The sequence below is a fragment of the Oncorhynchus gorbuscha genome, linkage group LG03 (assembly GCF_021184085.1).
Source record: "Oncorhynchus gorbuscha isolate QuinsamMale2020 ecotype Even-year linkage group LG03, OgorEven_v1.0, whole genome shotgun sequence".
In the NCBI taxonomy this organism is placed as follows: Eukaryota; Metazoa; Chordata; class Actinopteri; order Salmoniformes; family Salmonidae; genus Oncorhynchus; species Oncorhynchus gorbuscha.
In genome coordinates, this window is record NC_060175.1 from 76035973 (window position 1) to 76057236 (window position 21264).

Genomic DNA, 21264 nt, shown 5'->3' on the forward strand with positions numbered 1-21264 from the left:
GCTGAAACGACGAATGTCAGTATTTACATTGCTTTTTTTCATTGATCCCTAATATTCTGAGCCAGTTCTCTAAATATGTTCTATTGACTGTGTCGACCAAAGTCAAACTAAAAAAAAGGTACACGGTGTTTAAAAGGAATGGCTGAAGATAAATGTACTGAAAACACAGCAAGTGGGATGGTTTTCAACAGTTGAATTACAGTTATTCAGCACGCGCAAGGGAACCACGTCTGCAAAGGCCATGAAGCATAAGGTAGGTTTAAACACCAACTAATGAGAAGCGCGTAGGAATGGCGAGCGCAAGAAAGGCAAAATGTTCGACGGCAGAATCGAGCCCCAACACTCTTCTGGACCTGTGCCATATCAGGAAGAAAATAGAACTGTAGCATGATGTACTAAATAAACAGTTTTTCATTCTAAATAATGGATGAGAGACTATAGAAAAACATAAAATATATATATATTTTTTTAACTTGTCAAAAAGGGACATGGGAGTGCTGCTGTCAATTCATGCAAAACATTAGATTCAGGAACAGCTGTGGGTGTTCCTCTGGACCCTCATCACATTGAAAATCTCAGAACTTGTCCATATGCCGTCACAATGACCTTAAGACATTCAACTCGATGACAAACTCTACACCATTGAATATTTTTTGGTAGTCACTGAAAGCATAATCACTGACCAGGGAAATATATTTTTCCTAAAACTTTATTCTTTATTGACATAAGACACCATGTTGCAAGTTGTAGCTTGACTCTTTGGGCAGCCAGACACTGCTGACCTCAAAAGCACATCAACAGACCGTGGAGCTCAGTCCTAGACCCACACATCGTCTCACCACTGAGCCATCCATCAGTCTCCTCTGAGAGGAACAGGAAATCACATAAATAAACAGCCTCCCCTCTTTTCCCTTCACACAGAGCAGAGTGCCAGGGCTGGGGTCAATTCCAATTCCAGTCATTTCAAATGGAATTGACTCCAACCCTGCAGAGTGCATATTATCATTACACATACTTCAGAATTCAGTTACACACAACACTCACACTAATGTTGTGCGGGTGGCTGGTGCCTGGATTTTGTGTGCATATAATGTGTGGGTTTGTCTGTGTGTATGTTCACATAGATACAACCAGATTGCACTTTTGTACAAAGCTTGAATGCTATGCACCAGTTGTTGAATAGTACGATTACAATAGTTTTGTAACAACTTCAAATTGCATTTTTAAAAGACATATTGGTCCATCTTCTCTGCAGGCTGTCGAGGACACGCAGAACCGAAGTCACCCCCGGTTTACTTTCAGAGAATCCCCTCTTTCCTACTCCAACCATCCTGATCCCCCTTCCATTGAGCAGTGTTGAACTTTCCTCCCCTCCAATCAACAGCACCCCTACCCATTCACCCTACACTTACCACAAGACTCTCATCCACACCCAGACATACTTCTTCAGTGAATAAACAGAAACACTAAACTGCACCAATGCTTGATTAGAGACCACGCTCACCTACAATACAGACGACAATGCAGTACACAGCTACAGACGTTACTCTGTCGCAGACCTGAAAACGTCTGTTTTCATTGTGTATTTGTGAGTACAGGTGATTGTGCTATGTTGAGATGACCCACAAATATATTGACTTTCACTTGCATGCTGGAATCAACATCAACGGTATTAATGAAGTCTTAGAGTGAAGGTAAAAAATAATTAAAAGCTTTCATGTTTCACAGTATCAATGGGGTTCTAAGTATTACTTGCTCTTCACACACACACACACACACACACACAGTCTATTCTTGCATCATCAGACTAGCTCCAACCCCAGTGCAGACACAACAGGGCTCTGGGACCCTCTACACAGCATCCTTAGTACCTGTGTGACAGACAAACAGACAGCAGGGACCACAGCATCACTGGTCTACACCCATCAACATCCTCCTCAGCATTCAGTCATTTCTATCCCTGACATGATTGCTTTCAATGTTTGTTTGAGAAGTGTGATTGCTTGTCCTGCTCTTCTAGGGAAGCAGTCCTGACCTGCAGCCCAGATGAATTCATGTTCTCCAGAATACTCTGACTTTGAAAGATTGATGGTTCAAAAATAATGACCCCCCCCACCCCCCAAAAAAAAAAAAACATATTCTAAAACATGAGGTAAGGCAACAGAATAACAATGTCCTCCTTGAAACAAAAATAAAAAACAATATATACCAAAGACCCCTCAATGGTCTGTGGGATTTATCAATATTAAAAAAACAATGTGGGACAGGCCTGGGTATCATTCCAGAGCCTCCCTGTCCTGTCTCTTTCCTCTAAACATTGGACACAGCGTTGGAGTCCCGCGCCTGGCGGATCCCGTATAGCCACTTGATGACGCGAGCATTCCTCTCGATGACTGAGATTCCGTAGGGGACACGCTCCCCAGGTCGGGCAGGACCCTCCTCATCCTCGTCCTCCCCCTGTTCCCGGGCCTGCTCACACTCAGAGCTGGGGGTGCTGACGCTGCGCAACTTGGACACAGACACAATGTCTGAGCTGGCCCTGGCGAAGCGCTCCACTCCCCCCATGCCCTCTACCTCCTCTGGGTGCAGCCCACAGTAGTTGAAGAAGCGCTCCAGGTCGGCTGTGGCTCGTGAGTACCGGTCGCTCAGGTCAGACTTTGAGCGGTGTAGGGAGGGATGTTTACGAGCCGAGCCGGGCCGAGACCCCCTGGAACTGGCTGAGGACATGCGGGTGAAAGCAGGAGAGGCTGGGGGCATCATACCGGCCCCGAACACCATGGGGCTGGGAGGCAGGTAGGGTGGGGAAGAGGGGAGAGCCTGCATGGGGGTGAGGGACAAAGGTTGAGTCTGGGGCTGCTGTGGAGGAGGTGGTGGGGCCTGTGGCTGGGCTACCTGGGGCTGGGCAGTCTGTCTGGGCTTGATCGGAGGCCGGAGGTGGGTCCTCAGGGGCTTCCTCACCTCAGCCTGGGGCCTAACATCCACCCTGCGCACAGTCACTGAAGTTGGAGTGCTGTAGGGCACTGGCACCCCCACCCTGATGCCCCGTGCTGGGACAGGAGGTGGCAGGCGGCTGGGCTCGGCAGGGGAGGCCTGGCTGTTGTTAAAGGGAGAGGTGGAAGAGGAGGATGTGGAGGAGGTGTTGCAGTTATTAACATGTTTAAAGTCGTTCAGGACTCGGTTGCTCCTCTCCTGGTCAGCTAAGAGTCTATTCCCCATGCTGTTCCCTCCTGATGAAGGAGAGGAGGTGGAGGGCGAGGAAGGGACGGGAGACGGGGAGCAGTGCAGGGGTCCATCACACACGTTGATGAGGTTGTTGAGGATATCCAGGTTAAGAGGGGGTCCCCTCCGCCACCCTATCCCTCCTGTGTTCTCTGAGTCAGCCGGCCGCCGCGGGACCTTGCGGGCCGGGGGGGCATTGATCCGACACTGAAGCATCATGCCCGGGGACAGCAGAGGCTTGCGGATGATGGGTGGTTTGACAGGCTCCTGCCTGGTGAGCACCACCTGCTGGCTCTTCACATACTTGGCCTTGTCCGCCTCCAGACGCTCCACCGCGCTCAGCTTACGGGCTCCAGGCTCCGCGGGCCGCCGGAAGTAGTCGGGTCCCTTGTTGAGGATGCGGAAAGGCATGGCTGAGGTGAAGGGGACCCCCACCAGGCACCCGTCCGAGGGCCGGAGGGTCTCTACAGGCATTTTGGGGTCTGAAAGAAAAGCAGAGAGAAAAGTAAAGAGTGAGACAGTAATGGTCAACGTCCTTTTCATGCTCACAACTGTCTCAAGCTAGAGAAAATAGGTGTTTTGCAAAGCCCCTTTATCCCCCCCTCCTCTCCTCCCTCTCACCAAAGGACCATTTAACTTTCTTACCGGTTTATCTGCTACTGCTGCTGCTCTTACTTCTCCTTTTCTTCTTCCTTTCTTCACGTCGTCACTATCTGTCCTCTTCACTGAAAGGCTAATTGTGGAACAGGGTCACCATGGTTCACATTCCACATCAGTCCGGCTCAGTGACCCAACGGGGGCAGATCCTGGGGTTAGCCTAGCTGCCGCTGGTTGGTAACTAGATCACACAGGCAGACTGACAGAGCAACTCAATCTCCCGATCCTTCTGTCCATCCCGGAAAAGCAACAGATCTGGCAGCTCCACAGATTGTCAGGGTTCCTGGAGTGAAGCTCCAGCAGGGCTCCTGGAGAGGAAAGAGAGAGAGAGGAAGACTGTCAGACTAACAGAAGAATCGCCCTGTAACGTTACTGCTCCACATTAACAAACGCACACGGGAGCACTCTTAAGCAAAAGGACAGCAGACCGGCCGGCTTTAATATGCCATCCGACTCCTCCCCTAAACACTCACTGCCTCCGGCTGCTGAGTCCCAATGCAGCCAATCACAGGCCAGACAGGGAATCTCAGCAGGGCAGGGAGGGGTGGAGGTTGGGAGCTACGCTGCTATTGGCTTTAGTCAAAGGATTCTGACCAATTGCACCCCTCCCCCCACTGACAACAAAACAAACTGAATTTTAATTCAAATTAAATGATATGAAAGGGAGAAGAAAAAAGGGGGAGAGGTGGGTACAAAAGCTGCAATATTTTACATCGAATTGCATCAAACAGGGTCTTAATAAAACATTTCAACATCCTCAACTGCTCCACTTGTTCTGCTCTTTGTTCAACACAATAGCCAAACAGTGAGAGAAAGTATGTGAAGAAATATGAGAAGAGCAAAACTGTAAAGACATCAGCCGATCATGTTTCATATCCTCTCAATCTCAGGAGCATCACATCTTCCTGGTAAAGATTGGACTTGTTAAGTACTCTTAATACATGTGGAGAAAGAAGAGAATTGCTCCCTTGCTGTTCCCATGTCTATGCTCACAGCCGATGACAGCTGCTCTCGTCCACCAAGTCTGTCTCCTCCTTTCTTGATCCTCAGTTTCAGAGGAATTGAAAAGCAATTCCGAATGCAATTTTGTTTTCATTACAGTTACACCATCAAAGCCCCGGATTACATCACACTGAGCGTTACTGCTGGCTGGGCTCATCTCTTTCCCCTTATCACCACCATGATCATATTCCGCTGTACATTTTTTAATTCATCTTTTAATAGCCTTGCTGTCTCCCAGAGCTCATGTCCCCCCTCTCCAGCAGCATCAGAGAGAGAGAGAGCAGGACCGACAGATATCAGCCTGTACTACTAACAACGCACACGGCTCCTTTCATCCTCTGCATGTGACAAACCAAAAGGAGAAATCTCCACTGAAATAGAGCATAGAATTCTAGTAGGAAATGCCTCAATATGCCACATCCTACTATAAAATAATGTAAAATGTAGTCTGACCCTGAGTCTACCAGTCAGCTACCAAAATGGATAGATATGAACATAGGAATGGAATGGTTAGTGTACCGTACAGTGTGCAAACACTCAAAGGGTCTGTATAACAGGTGAGCCGTAGGGAGCATGGAGAGAACAGAGAAATAACGGAAAGGACGTGACTGTAATCATGACAGTGGCACATAAAACAAGGTTGCATTGCATTTTGCAGTTCAATCTCTCCTCACACACACACACAGCTGTCTCGAAGAGGCAGGTCTTTTAATAGCTGGCACAGTTGCTCAGGCAGAGGGGTGAGGTGGCTGGCAGGCTCTCTGGTGTCTGTGCTAGACCCCGACATCATTCACATCCACAGTTACTGTACAGCGCTTCAATCATGCAGGCGAGGCTGCAACCCTACAGGGCCACTGACATACACATGAGGGCAGGACACTGTCAAACACAGCAGCTGTTGGTCAAAAGCAGCTGGTGGTCAAAGACAAATCTCAGACAGACAGTACCCTTTCCAGAACCCACATTTTCATTCAGACAAGAGACTCAGTAACCCCCCTGACCTAAATCAACTACCACAAGCCTGCTAGTGTCTGGTTACCATTATTGTATGGTTACACATGCTGGATGTAATCACAAACAAATTATTGTTCTGGTAATTATCATAAACCTCTCCTGTTCCTGGTGATAAGAGAGGGTAATCATTTTCTTCCTGGACGGTGCCACTGCCTACCGCCCATATAAAACCCACCCTAACAGATGGCATAATCCTGAAATCCACTCGCCATCCCCTCGCTTTGTTATCTGTGCCCCCAGTCAGTGATACAGCTATGAATCACAATTGCTGTGTATTAACAAGGAAGGTGTGTAAACACAACCTACCCATCTCTTCCTGAAGCACCAGCCATTGTCATTCAGAGGTAGATCCACAGTTGTTGCCGCATTTACAAATGAAGATTTACCCAAAAGGCTCTGACTTTTGTTTTCATCACAGGCCAGCACCCGTGTCTCACTGGGTCACGGATCCAGCGGAGCTGCTCTAACTTGGAGCCCAGGCAAGGCCCCGGGTACTTCCAAGCTGGCATCTACATAACAATATGGCTAGATCAACTTTTAAAAAACACGCCACAAAGCAAAAGTCTTGAATGATGCAGAGGTTGTTGATTCTGGCCGCCACAAGTCTTTAGTGTCACACGCCTGATGGAAACACAATAACATAAAACACTGGCGACACCCTGGTGCGAGGGTAAAGGTGTTCCTCATGCTTCCCAGAATCAGAATCTCCTTGGCAAAAAAAAGTCAATTAATGACAGACTTCTTGACTTTTCTTAGATTGTGACTATTGAGGAAGTGTCCTGGCTACAACGTCTCAAAATGGACAAACAGTACTATTGCTGCTTTTTTCTCATTTTTCAAGCGACGGTCTTTTAAGGGAGTATGTGAGCCCATCGTTCGGGTAGCCAGCCGAACTAAAGCAGTCTCATTGGAAAGGCACCAACACAGTGCAGGTCCATAACCTAACAATGCATTTTGGGTGTGGTTGTGTAAACGTCAATGTCACACTGGTTTTTGTATTGTTGTTTATCACTTGTTTTCTGTGGTGCAAATAAATTCAACTTTAACTAGTTCCTGCACCAGGCTGAGGTGTGAACTGATCTAATAACAAGAGGCCCTCAGCAACCTGGCAACTGTACAGGGGGGGGTTCGAGGGAAAGAACAGGCCAGGAATACCTCTGTCAGAAATAAAAACATCTCCAATTGCATGACATGCTGCCTGCCTGGCTGAACATTCAACTACATCACTCACTGTGGTTGGAATGACCACAAATGGAGATTGCTGTGCTCTCCCCAACCAGGCTCACAGCAATATTCCACCTCTGTTTCGTTGAGTGTACAGTTTTTCATCCAGCTGATGATTAGTAGAGACTGCTATGCCTTGTGAGAAAAGCACATGAAGCCACAGGTGCTCCATCTATCTGTGGTCAGCACCAACCCAGTGGCCTCTGGCTGAAAGGAAAAAGCAGCCCACAGAGTACATGGCAAGAGAGCCATGAGGGGTAATTACAAGGGAATTATGTGACTGGAAGCAATTTGCTTCTCCCATAACATCACGTGACAGAGAGCAGGGGGTTTAAGAGACAGTGAGGAAGAGGTCAGGACTGAACAGAGGAATTCCTGAAGAATACAGCCTTACAATTCATATGCTTCAGGATAAAGAGGGCTTCCGTCAGGCCGTGGTGCTACTGTAAAGGGTTAAAGTGGCAGACAGTAGTCTTGGAAAGCAGTTTCAAGTCAGGAGCCAAGCGAGCCTGCCAATCAGGAGTCAGTTGGTTTCCACAGTAGCCTTGGCCTGCTGGACATTGACCTCAGAGTGAAGGACAACAACAGGGGTGCCACCTTCTACAGAAGAGTCACCACAGAAAGAGGGGGAAGCGAAGCTGCCATTGGCCGTGGTTTCTCAGGTAGGCTACATCACACATATAGAAGGAAGCAGTGACTCATTTCACAACAGGAAACGTGACCGAGATGGATATACAAACAAACACAGTGAGATGGTGTGACTGACTGTTTGTCCTGCTGGACTGAGAGGCTAGAGGACCCTGCAGAGCTGTGAACTCACCTCACTTTGCGGAGCTATGTATGTATTGGCCTTCTCCACTAATCTAACAGGCCAACTACAGAGCAAGGACATTTATAAATTGTCAGACTTGATAACCTCACTCACAGCAACAATAAAACCTGTAAAAAGACCAAAACCAAGATAGCTCTACTAAAAACAACCATTGGCAACCCAATGGATAGCACAGAGACTGATTGTCACCACTAACCCCACCACCCACTGTGCTCCAGATTTATGGTCACCCAACAGTTCAGAGGTTATCAACCAGTCTCCAGGGGGTGATTTAAGAGGTTTTACTGGAGTAAAGATACGTTTTCCCAGGAGAGGACTGCTGCTGCAACTCCACAATATCAGCAAATCTCACAGGATCTAAAACCTGTAACTTTATGGCATAGGGTCAATGTACATATCCTCCACACACACACACGTGCTGAACTGCATTAAAGTTATGCTAATGCAGATTGGGCTGAGAGATAGATTGCGAGAAACCCCATACTAGAGTGTCCGTTAGGGTACAAGTACAGATGTTCTCTGTGCCTGCCAACACCCCCACCCTAACAATCACACGCCCAGCAGGACAAAGTCAACAGAGAGTCAGATTAGAGCTAGTCATTGGAGCATAACTCCCCCTCTAAACCATCACTGTCTGTCTATGGCTTCAGGATACAAAATCCCATTCACAATTACGTACACTGGAGATCCCAACTGACCGTCTACTCTACTGCCCCCCCACCCCCCTCACACAGACCGATGTCGCACGCAAACAAAATACATCCTTCACACAAATACACACTGACCCATCTCTCGCTAAACTGAGCAGTGTATAACCGTGTGTGGCCTAGGCTAAATGAGGAGGTAATGAAACAACAGCAGGTGGTACAGCGCTCCCTAGGGGAGCTAAGCTCTGTAGCACAAACATACGGACAGAGACATCTGTAATTTGTCCACATTAGCCCACTAGGAAAAAAGAGAAAGGGGTTCAAAGAGAATTTTGAAAGTAGGGCCTACCAGGAAAAACACTCATTAGTCATGTTGACAGAGGATTAGACAGTGTTCCATATAGCCCATATTACCCTAACAAATCAAAGTGTTCCAACTCAATCTCAACTGTCATCTCTCTATTATAAAATGTTCACAAGCATTCGTGTTTCTCTGAAAACCCTAGGGCTCAGTGTTCAGTCCCCTGCTGAGCAACTTTACGACCCTGCGTCCCTCCTCATCATGACTAATCTTAAATGTTAGATAACACAGTATAGACAAGACAATTACACAGCCCTGGCCTTTACTGTGGTAGCTCAGCCTAAGGGGAAAGAGATAGGGAGTACAAATCCCCCTTCGGCAATGAATGCATTCCAAAATGCAGGCGCGGGCGCAGTCACATAGACATGTCCCTAGCCAGCCAGCCAGTAATCACAGAGACGTGATGCCGGGGAAGAGCGTGGCCGGGCTGAGTCGTCAGCAGTGCCAGAGAACCCCACGTTCCCACAGACACGCTTCGCAGTCATCATCCAATGATTAACCCCTGGAATCCCAGCTTGTTTTGCCATATGCAGGCAGAAAGCCCAAAGTGGCCCTGAGAGAGTGGGGATGTTCTGTTTGTTTTAGCTGAAGGCCAGAGGAGATATGGCCACTATACACTAGCCTATACACACAGGCTGACGGCAGAGACAAAACATTCCCCAGCCAACATGTGATTCTGACTTAAAGCTACATTACCCCAACTGCCCTACATGATTATCATCACCATGGTTTTCAACATGCTCATTCTCAAATGCATTGTTGGCAAGAATGTGTTTACTCTTAAATTCTTCCACTGCCATACATACTGTCACCCAATTAGGGCAAGAGATTATTGTCTTGAAGCAGAGCTGCCAACTTTTATAATCAAGGCCAGTATTTAGGTTAGGAAAATTCAAACAACCATGAGACCACAGGAGCCAGAGAGCATGGACAGCGGCTGTGTCTGATGGATAGAAGTCTCCATACGATAGGTTCACTACAGTTGAAGTCAGAAGTTTACATTCACTTTAGCCAAATACATTTAAACTCAGTTTCATAATTCCTGACAATTAATACTAGTACAAATTCCCTGGCTTAGGTCAGTTAGGATCACCACTTCATTTTAAGAATGTGAAATGTCAGAATAATAGTATAGGGTGACTAATTTCTGCTTATATTTCTTTCATCACATCCCCAGTGGGTCAGAAGTTTACAGACACTCAATTAGCATTTGGTAGCATTGCCTGTAAATTGTTTAACTTGGGTCAAACATTTTGGGTAGCCTTCCACAAGCTTCCCACAGTAAGTTGGGGTGAATTTTGGCCCATTCCTCCTGACAGAGCTGATGTAACGGAGTCACGTTTGTAGACCTCCTTGCTCGCAATAGTTTTTTCAGTTCTGCCCACAAATGTACTATGGAATTGAGGTCAGGGCTTTGTGAGGACCACTCAAATACCTTGACATTGTTGTCCTTAAGCCATTTTGCCACAACTTTGGAAGTATGCTTGGGGTCATTGTCCATTTCGAACACCCATTTGCAACCAATCTTTAACTTCAAAACTGATGTCTTGAGATGTTGCTCCAATACATCTACATAATTTTCCTTCTCATGAACACATTTATTTTGAAGTGCACCAGTCCCTCCTGCAGCAAAGCACCGCCACAACATGATGCTGCCACCTCCGTGCTTCACGGTTGGGATGGTGTTCTTCGGCTTGCAAGAGTCCCCCCTTTTCCTCCAAACATAACGATGGTCATTATGGCCAAACAGTTCTATTTTTGTTTCATCAGACCAGAGGAGATTTCTCCAAAACGTATGATCTTTGTCCCCATGTGCAGTTACAAACCGTAGTCTGGCTTTTTTAAATTGCGGTTTTGGAGCAGTGGCTTCTTCCTTGTTGAGCGGCCTTTCAAGTTCTGTCGATATAGGACTTGTTTTACTGTGGATATAGATACTTTTCTATCTGTTTCCTCCAGCATCTTCACAAGGTTCTTTACTGTTGTTCTGGGATCGATTTGCACTTTTCACACCAAAGTATGTTCATCTCTAGGAGACAGAAAGGGTCTCCTTCCTGAGCGGAATGACAGTTGTGTGGTCCCATGGGGTTTATACTGGTGTACTATTGTTTGTACAGATGAACGTAATACCTTCAGGCATATGGAAATTGCTCCCAAGGATGAACCAGACTTGTGGAGGTCTACAATTTTTTTCTGAAGTCTTGGCTGATTTATTTTGATTTTCCCATGATGTCAAGCAAAGAGCCACTGAGTTTGAAGGTAGGCCTTGAAATACATCCAGGTATACCTCAAATTGACTCAAATTATGTCAATTAGCCTAGCAGAAGCCTCTAAAGCCATAACATAATTTTCTGGAATTTCCCAAGCTGTTTAGAGGCACAGTCAACATGTTACCTTCTGACCCACTGGAATTGTGATACAGTGAATTATAAGTGAAATAATCTGTCTGTAAACAATTGTTGGAAAAATTACTTGTGTCATGCACAAAGTAGATGTCCTAACCGACTTGACAAAATTATAGTTCGTTAACAATAAATTTGTGGAGTGGTTGAAAAACTAGTTTTAATGACTCCAACCTAAGTGTATGTAAACTTCAACTGTATACTGCAAAATGACAAATTACATGCATCTAGTTACAAATGGAATGTGCTTCGGGATAATATGAATATCATTTACATTCTGGAGTACCAAAGTTACTTCCCTTGAGTCAAAGTTTGGTTCCGTAAAATAACAGAACACCCAAGCCCCCTGATGTAGAATCAAACAAACACAAACCACTTCTAAACACTCCGGCTGTTTGGTCAGCTCGTCCAGATAGTCCTACTTACTTGTGTGTGTTCACGAGTGGAATCCTCAGCGGAGTCTCAAAGATCTGGACAAGAACACTGGAGAATCAAGCCCTCTAGAGTGAAAGCTGACTATGAGAATGTAGAGCATGCATCTGGGTCCTGAGTGAGTGTGTGTATGCGGAGTTCTCCTTGGACACAAACCTGTAGAGGCTGGTTCACTCCCTCACTGAAATACTCCTCCTCCTGCGCTCACTCCACCCTTTGCCTTGAATCAGGAACAGCCACTCTGGAGGCAGGAAGCAGCCAGGCAGGGCCTCTTCCTCAGTCACGTGAGATCCCTTACACTTTCTTCCCATTTAAAGGGTTAGCCGAGACACATTTTCCTTTACCCGTTACAGATGAGCAAAGGAATGGTCCCAGTGAAGGATTCCAGTAAACTGCCAGTCAACTGTGAAACAAAATTTAAAGCATCATTTTTAACCACCATTAAATAATTTGTCCCTAACAAACCCATGAACAAATAATCTCTTAACAGTTCTATGGACTTCCACTTTCCCCAGAGGTTATTCCAGCTGAAAAACACCTCTGGTCTGTTAGACAACGTGATATACCTCAGAGAAAGCTGGGTGAAAGACAAGAAAATCACGTGCTGGTGTGGCTGAGGATATAGCCCGACAGTAAGCCTGGTTGGCCTGTGTTACAGCAGCAGTCCTATTGGGAATACATGGAAAGGACTAGGCTGTGTTACCCAGCCCTGTGTGAGTCTATATCCAAGTCCATTCATATCAGCAGCTTGATGGCTTCCTGTAAGCAAGGCCCAGACTTTACAGTACCTCTCTTCTACGGTCCAAAACCTGCACGTCTTGCTTATTTATTGCCAACCGATGTGTAGGGTGGGGTGCTATGGACAGGGCTCTGTGGGTAGAATTATGAAACTACCCTCTCATTTTCCTGACGCAGCACAGTGAGAATCGCACTGGCCTTCCACTCAAAATCACACTAGCTAGCTGTGTGTGTATGGTAAAGAACATCAACACTAAAATAGTGTAATATTTATGTCATGATTTAAAAACATCCAGTTAATAACATTTTATCCCACCAAATAATGTCCTCTCTCTCAGGGTCTCATTAAAATATATATATATATATAAAAAAATATAAAAAATTTAAAAGAGCACAGCGAGACCAGACCGATCAGAGAAATCTGTCTTGCCTCTCCCTGAGTACGTCATCTGCAGAACTCCAGCGACAAACATCCCTATGATCCCACACCGCCTAAAGCTGAAACCCCTGCAGACAGACCGTCAAGTTAGTCTCTCCTCCTCCATCCTCTGCTGCGTTGAAACCGACACCACTCTGCCAGGGGAACAAGCTCAGCAGAACAACTACTGAACATCAATAACAACTTCCAAAGTGTACCCAGTGGCTATGGTAATGTATCGCCATGGGAACCCAAGTGTAGTTGAGCGTACCCGACAACTGCTCCTGTTCCACCTGCGCTAGCCGCAAGGTAGGTGTCAGAGGATTAAACGGAGTGAGTCTGATTGGTAGTCTCCCACTATAACAGCTACGGTATGGCTGACTGCTACTGCTCTATCAGATTCTCCATAACAATTCATGTTCTGCATTTTTTTTTTTTGTTGAGAGTGAAAAGGCATATGGGGTGCAGGTTCACTATTACAGCAGCACCAGCCCAGCTCCCACAACAGATAAGCCTGGCCTCAGGGCTCAGACACACACATTCCACAGGACAGACTGTAAGCCAGTCTGACACGCTCACATTACTGTTCCATATTACACATCAGCATGCCCAAGCAGGCCCTAGCTCTAACTGCTGTGGAACACACACACACACACACACACACACACACACACACAAGCTGTGGCAGTCATTGAATATTGGATTATGGTAGTTGACCAGCAAAATGGCTGTGGTCACCATATATACACACACAAAAATGGCCCGGAGGCCGGACATCCCGCAACCTTGTTTAAATGGACCAAAAAAAAAAAAAAAAAGTGCTTCTCTTTCAAAAACAAGGACATTTCTAAGTGACCCCAAACTTTTGAATGGTAGTATGCACACACACACACTACATTCAGAAAGTATTCCAATCCCTTGACTTCTTCCACATTGTTATATTACAGCTTAATTCTAAAATGGATTAAATACTTCTTTCCCCTCAATCTAAACACAAAACCCCATAACGATGAAGGGGGAAAAAAACAGGTTTGTAATCATTTTTGGGCAAATGTATTACAAATAAATAAAAGAGAAATAATAAAGACCCTTTGCTATGAGACTCAAAATTGAGCTCAGGTGCATCCCGTTTCCATTAATCATCCTTGAGATGTTTCTACAACTTGGAGTCCACCTGTTTTTACATTCAATGAATTGGACATGATTTGGAAAGGCACACACCTGTCTATATAAGGTCCCACAGTTGACAGTGTATGTCAGAGCAAAAACCAAGCCATGAGGTCGAAGGAATTGTCCGTAGACAGGATTGTGTCGAGGCAACAGATCTGGGGAAGGGTACAAAACAATTCTGCAGAATTGAAGGTCCCCAAGAATACAGTGGCCTTAAATGGGATTAGCTTGGAAGTACCAAGACCCTTCCTAGAGCTGGCCGCCCGGCCAAACTCTGTCGGGCGAGAAGGGCCTTCGCCAGGGATGTGACCAAGAACCCGATGGTCACTCTGACAGAGCTCAAGAGTTCCTCTGTGGAGATGGGAGAACCTTCCAGAAGGACAAACTTCTCTGCGGCACTCCACCAAGCAGGCCTTTATGGTAGAGTGGCCAGACGGAAGCCACTCCTCAGTAAAAAGGCACATGAGAGCCCACTTGGGAGTTTGCCAAAAGGCACCTAAAGGACTCTCCGACCATGAGAAACAAGATTCTCTGGTCTGATGAAACCAAGATTGAACTCTCTGGCCTGATTGCCAAGCGTCAAGTCTGGAGGAAACCTGCCACCATCCCTACGGTTAAGTCCTTGGTGGCAGCATCATGCTGTGGGGATGTTTTTCAGCGGCAGGGACTGGGAGACAATTCAGGAGAGGGTAAGATGAATGGAGCAAAGCACAAAGAGTTGGGCGAAGAACAATGTAATACATTTTAGAATAAGAACGTAACAAAATGTGGAAAAAGTAAAGGTCTGAATACTTTCCGAATGCACTGTATATACAGTACCAATCAAAAGTTGACACCTCATTCAAGGGTTTTTCTTCATTCTTACTATGTTCTACATTGTAGAATAAAAGTGAAGACATCACAACTATGAACCCATGGAATCATGTAGCAACCAAAATAAGTGTTAAACAATTACATTTTAGATTCTTCAAAGTAGCCACCCTTTGCCTTGACAGCTTTGCACACTCTTGGCATTCTCTCAACCAGCTTCACCTGGAATGCTTTTCCAACAGTCTTCAAGGAGTTCCCACATATGCTGAGCACTTTTTGGCTGCTTTTCCTTCACTCTGCGGTCCAAATCATCCCAAACCATCTCAATTGGGTTGAGGTCAGGTGATTGTGGAGGCCAGGTCATCTGATGCAACACTTCTTGGTCAATTAGCCCTTACACAGCCTGGAGGTGCGTTGGGTCATTGTCCTGTTGAAAAACAAATGATAGGCCCACTAACCGCAAACGAGACGGGATGGCGTATCGCTGGAGAATGCTGTGGTAGCCATTGTTGGTCAATTTCTTCAAACACATGATCAGGTCTATCTAATTCTCAAACATACATATATGTAGTAGACGGGAAACATACTCTTGTTTAAGTATTACAATTCTCCTTTAGTAATACAATTGTAGGCAGAAGTTGATACAGAGTACAGTAGATGATAGCTCTCCCCAGGTTCTGCAAAGTGTCTAAGACATCCTGTAACTTATATAGCCTCCCCAGTTCCCCTTGCGTGACTTTCCCTGGCAACATTTTATTAAATATAACCTCCCCCTGACAGCAGCAACCATCTTGTCAGCAATTAAAAGCTCAGAAGTGGAGTTGACTGAATCTTGACCTTTCATGACAAGTATAAGGTCATAACAAGATGAACGAGTCTAAGCATCTTCTGAAAGGTGGCTGTTTTCATCAGGTCTGCAGCAGCCTTGTGTCCTCAGAAAACCAGTCGTATTCTCAGAACCTCAGCCACGGTGGGGCCCAGACCGTTTCCGCCTTCTTATAGTGTGTAAAGGGCACAACACTCAAAACAGGTGTTCTCACACACACACACACACACATCTCCTGAGAGGAGACCATACAGTTTATCATAAAACAACTTAACCCTTTAAAAAGGTATGAGGCCTTGGTTTAACCCCTTCACCATGCTGGTTAAGTGTGCCTTGAACTCTAAATTAATCACTGACCAGGTCACCAGCAAAGCACCGCCACACCTCATCCTCCATGCTTCATGGTGGGAACCACTTATTCGGAGATCATCCATTCTCACAAAGACACGGCGGTTGGAAACAAGTCTCAAATCTGGACTCATCATACCAAAAGGACAGATTTCCTCTGGTCTAATGTCCATTGGTTGTGTTTCTTGGACCAAGCAAGTCTCTTCTTATTGGTGTACTTTAGTAGTGGTTTCTTTGCAACAATTCAACCTTGAAGGCCTGATTGACACAGTCTCCTCTGAACAGTTGATGTTGAGATGTGTGTTACTTGAACTCTGTGAAGCATTTATTTGGGCTGCAATTTCTGAGGCTGGTAAGTCTAATGAACTTATCCTCTGCAGCAGAGGTTACTTTCTTTCTTGTGGCGGTCCTCGTGAGAGCCAGTTTCATCATAGCACTTGATGGGTTTTTTTGTGACTGCCTTTGCAAAGTCTTTCACATTTTCCAGATTGACTGTCCTTCATGCCTTGAAGTAATGGACTGTTGATTTTCTTTGCTTATTTGAGCTGTTCTTGCCATAATATGGACTTTGGTATACAGAAGATAGCCCTATTTGGTAAAAGCCAACCATATCTTGTCATAACACAATTGGTTCAAATGCTTTAAAGAAGGAAAGAAATTCCACAAATTAGCAAGGCACCCCTTGATAATTGGAATAAAACTGAAAGAAAATTGTCATAACGGGAAATGTAAGTATTTACACTGAATAAAAAATGTCCCATGTTTCATGAGCTGAAATAATGTAAAAAAATAATCGCAGAAATGTTCCATACTCAAGAAAAGCTTATTTCTCTCAAATTGTGTACACACATTTTACATCCCTGTTAGTGAGCATACCAAGATTATGCCACACCTGTCGTTTGGATTTCAAAAAGTTTATTATACAGCATAATTATTACACAGGGGCATCTTGTGCTGGTGATAATATAACTGCACTCTTAAAATTTGCAGTTTTGTCACACAACACAATGCCACAGATGTCTCAAGATGAGGGAGCATGCAATTGGCATGCTGACTGAAGAAATGTCCACCAGAGCTGTTGCCAAAGACTATAATAAGCTGCCTCCAATGTCGTTTTAGAGAATTTGGCAGTACATCCAACCAGCCTCACAACCGCAGACAAGGTGTACGGCATTGTGTGGGAGAGCTGTTTGCTGTTCATTGTGAACAGAGTACCCCATGGTGACGGTGGGGTTATGGTCCTGCCAGTCATCTGCCGCCATTACCTCAAGTTTCAGTATGATAATGCACGGCCCCATGTCGCAAGGATCTGTACACAATTCCTGGAAGCTGAAAATATCCCAGTTCTTCCATGGCCTGCATACTCAGACATGTCACACATTGAGCATGTGTGGGATGCTCTGGATCGGTGTGTACAACAGCTTGTTCCAATTCCACAGGGACAACATTCCACAGGCCAGTCAACAGCCTGATCAACTATGTGAAGGAGATGTGTTGCGCTGCATGAAGCAAATAGTGGGACACCAGATACTGACTAGATGTCTGATCCACACTCCTACCTTTTTTTAAAGGTATCTGCGACCAACAGATGCATATCTGTATTCCCAGTCATGTGAAATCCATAGATTAGGACCGAATGAATCTATTTATATTGACTGATGTCCTTAGATTTTACTGAGTTACAGTTCATATATGAAATTGTTGCATTTTGCATTTATATTTTTGTTCAGTATACCTGTGACTTGGCTGAAAAAAAAGTGCATTCTTGCATTCCCCACAAAATAATCTTCAATCCATAACAGATTTTTATGCCTAGACTAATCTTTCAGTAGATAGTTGAGGGTGTTTTGTTATCACTGTTGCCATCTTATTCACCCTTCAGAGTCAAAACTTTAGCCATCTTTTCGGCACGCCATAACTATTATACCTTCTGTTTGGCTTACCTCTGATACAAGAAAAGAGAGATGCAAAAAATAATCTCAAACTCCAAACAGAGTAGGGAGGTAGACAGACAAGCTCCTCGGTCCTCAGCTCAGTGTCAAGGGCAGAGTCACTGACCCCATTCCAAAGTATTCATAATTGAGGGTGAGGGGCCATGAGACCACTCCTCTCTCCAAGCTGTAGCTAGGGAACCTATACTATACTCTCAGCCTGCCTGAGAATGTTGTATAGGAATCACTCAAACTGTATTGAATAGTGCATTGTTGAAGTGTGGTGGGATGTTTTACGGGTGGCTTTTAAACCATGGTGTGTTTTAATCTGACAGTTTAGTAGTTAAAATGAAGTTGCATAATGCTGTGGTGAGTTGACTGGTGGATTACTTGGCTGCCAGCGCACTCTCATCACATGGTAGATGAGAGTCAGCAGCCCTGACAACAACCAGACTCAGGCCAGCCTAACACAGTCAGCCACGGAGTGATATGCCTAACATCTTCACATAACTATTACCCCCACCAGCAACGTGGGGGATTTCCTATTCAATCCCACAAAATGACAAATCACCCACACCTTTTCTAATAGCCTACTCTGTCCCATTCAAGTTGTCAAGTGTGTCAGAGCAGAGTTTGAAATCAGGTCTTTTTTAAATCAAGTCTGAGTTTATAGGCCAGAAGGTCAAAACAAGCAGGGTAATAACTGCACTAACCCAGATTGTTAGTTACATTTTGATATTGTGAAATCTGGTTGTTACCCCAAAGACAACATTTTACTCTGTGCGTGTAGTTATTCAAGGACCTAACAGTGTGTGTGCGACAGTTATTGTAATAATACTGACATCTGCTACAGGTTTTGATCTGACAGGATTTAGGACAGACAGGCCAGAAATGTGTGTGAAAAGGATACTACTGCAGCTCCTAAAATGTATTATTTTTTCATGCCAAAAATGAAAACAAGGAAGCACACCAAACTCGTGTGTAAAATGTTGTTCTATAATTTGAAAAATAAAGGCAACATGGACTCTGGATGACAACATAATGAGTCATGGTTGTTTACACCATTAAAGCTATGTTCCTAAATAAGTTACATCTGTTTCGCTCCCCCCCCCTGCCACGATATTCTCTCCTTCCAGACCCATATCAAACATCTCCAATCCAAAGTTAAATCTAGAATTGGCTTCCTATTTCGCAACAAAGCATCCTTCACTCATGCTGCCAAACATACCCTTGTAAAACTGACCATCCTACCAATCCTCGACTTTGGCGATGTCATTTACAAAATAGCCTCCAATACCCTACTCAACAAATTGGATGCAGTCTATCACAGTGAAATCCGTTTTGTCACCAAAGCCCCATATACTACCCACCATTGCGACCTGTACACTCTCGTTGGCTGGCCCTCGCTTCATACTCGTCGCCAAACCCACTGGCTCCATGTCATCTACAAGACTCTGCTAGGTAAAGTCCCCCCTTATCTCAGCTCGCTGGTCACCATAGCATCTCCCACCTGTAGCACACGCTCCAGCAGGTATATCTCTCTGGTCACCCCCAAAACCAATTCTTTCTTTGGCCGCCTCTCCTTCCAGTTCTCTGCTGCCAGTGACTGGAACGAACTGCAAAAATCTCTGAAACTGGAAACACTTATCTCCCTCACTAGCTTTAAGCACCAACTGTCAGAGCATCTTACAGATTACTGCACCTGTACATAGCCCACCTATAATTTAGCCCAAACAACTACCTCTTTCCCAACTGTATTTAATTTATTTATTTATTTTGCTCCTTTGCACCCCATTATTTTTATGTATACTTTGCACATTCTTCCATTGCAAAACTACCATTCCAGTGTTTTACTTGCTATATTGTATTTACTTTGCCACCATGGCCTTTTTTGCCTTTACATCCCTTCTCACCTCATTTGCTCACATTGTATATAGACTTGTTTATACTATATTATTGACTATGTTTGTTTTACTCCATGTGTAACTCTGTGTCGTTGTATCTGTCGAACTGCTTTGCTTTATCTTGGCCAGGACGCAATTGTAAATGAGAACTTGTTCTCAACTTGCCTACCTGGTTAAATAAAAGGTCAAATAAAATAAATAAATAAATTAACAAGTACTGTGATACTGGTATCGTCCCAGACCCGCTAAAGAAGGAACACATATTTACTGCTGTTAAAACTGAGCGTGCAAATCCAATTTAGGAAAGACTACCATAAATGAATTCTAAATAACAGCCATATAAATACACTGTTGCAACTTGTCTGTGTGTAGGCTACATTATGTCTTAATAAAGCTTTGCTATGGTTCATTGCTAAAGCTCGAAATCACTCTGGCACTTCCCGAAGAGTTAAAACATCAAAACACGTGTTGGTGTTGGTATCCAGTCTCACAACTATTGAGGACGAAGCCAGCAGGCTCCCTTTTAGGGAGCAGAACTTCAGCCCTTGCCTTGCACAAAAACCAGCGTGCAAATACACCAACGGGGACATTGAGAAGTAACGTTAGGCCTAGCCTAGGCCGCTTCCTTCCCGAAACCACCCCATTCATTTGACACCCACCTAATTAATGTCCTGCATGGGAGGGAACACCCAACACACCTATCTCAACAGTTTGAGGATAAAAAGTCACATAGAACACGCACCATAAAGTAATGTGTTAAATTAACCTACCTACTACAGGGTCCACTACTAATGCCAGACACACAAGTCACCTTTCCAGCCAACACAAGTTAGCCAGTTGGCTGACAATTATTTTACGCCTTTCTCTAGTCCATTTGTTTGGAAAAAGGTGTGCAATCACAACAACATGATAATGAAACGATGTAAATAATATGGTTCTAAAACCCAATTTATTAGATAGACCCATTCTCATGCCCACAGTCTGTCATTCATTCTGGTTGTAGAAAGCTGAATTGGAATGCAATGAAATACTGTGTAGATAACTTACTCACTATGTGTCTCCGAGTGCGTTATCAGACTCATATGATAACGCTGTAGGTAAGTATCCATCGTCGGGGTGGTTGTAGATCAAGTGCATAAGTATGGGAATTCAATATTGGCGCGGAAGATACCAACTCAAGCCCATTTAGTGGCAATATAAAAAAGTCAGGTGTAATTTGTCTTCAATAATCAAAACCCTACAAATATCATACATATGTTTTTAAGAACAAATCCGATGGCATTGCTTTAGATTAGGACTAAATGTTGTAAATACGCTCAAGGCATGGGATCT

General features: G+C 44.8%; 1 protein-coding gene across 5 annotated transcripts; it reads right to left on the minus strand.

Annotated features, from left to right (window-relative positions):
- Nucleotides 1-676: 676 nt before the first annotated feature.
- On the minus strand, nt 677-21046 carry LOC124031920 (protein FAM110B-like). Of its 5 annotated transcripts, none has more exons than XM_046343725.1 (4): nt 20980-21046; nt 11944-12190; nt 3865-4184; nt 677-3701 (listed from the first exon to the last, which is right to left on the minus strand). In XM_046343725.1, exon 4 carries the CDS (start codon nt 3691-3693, stop codon nt 2311-2313), a length of 1383 nt encoding a protein of 460 aa, XP_046199681.1. In that variant the 5' UTR covers nt 3694-3701; nt 3865-4184; nt 11944-12190; nt 20980-21046; the 3' UTR covers nt 677-2310. The 5 variants fall into 5 exon arrangements, with proteins under 5 accessions (XP_046199681.1, XP_046199683.1, XP_046199684.1 ...); XM_046343727.1 differs by having other exon boundaries at nt 20984-21025; XM_046343728.1 differs by lacking the exon at nt 11944-12190 and having other exon boundaries at nt 20980-21042.
- Nucleotides 21047-21264: the final 218 nt, after the last annotated feature.

What these genes read in the sequence shown, in the direction of transcription:
- LOC124031920 (XM_046343725.1), bottom strand. Translation starts at nt 3,693, where the DNA reads ATGCCTGTAGAGACCCTCCGGCCCTCGGACGGGTGCCTGGTGGGGGTC.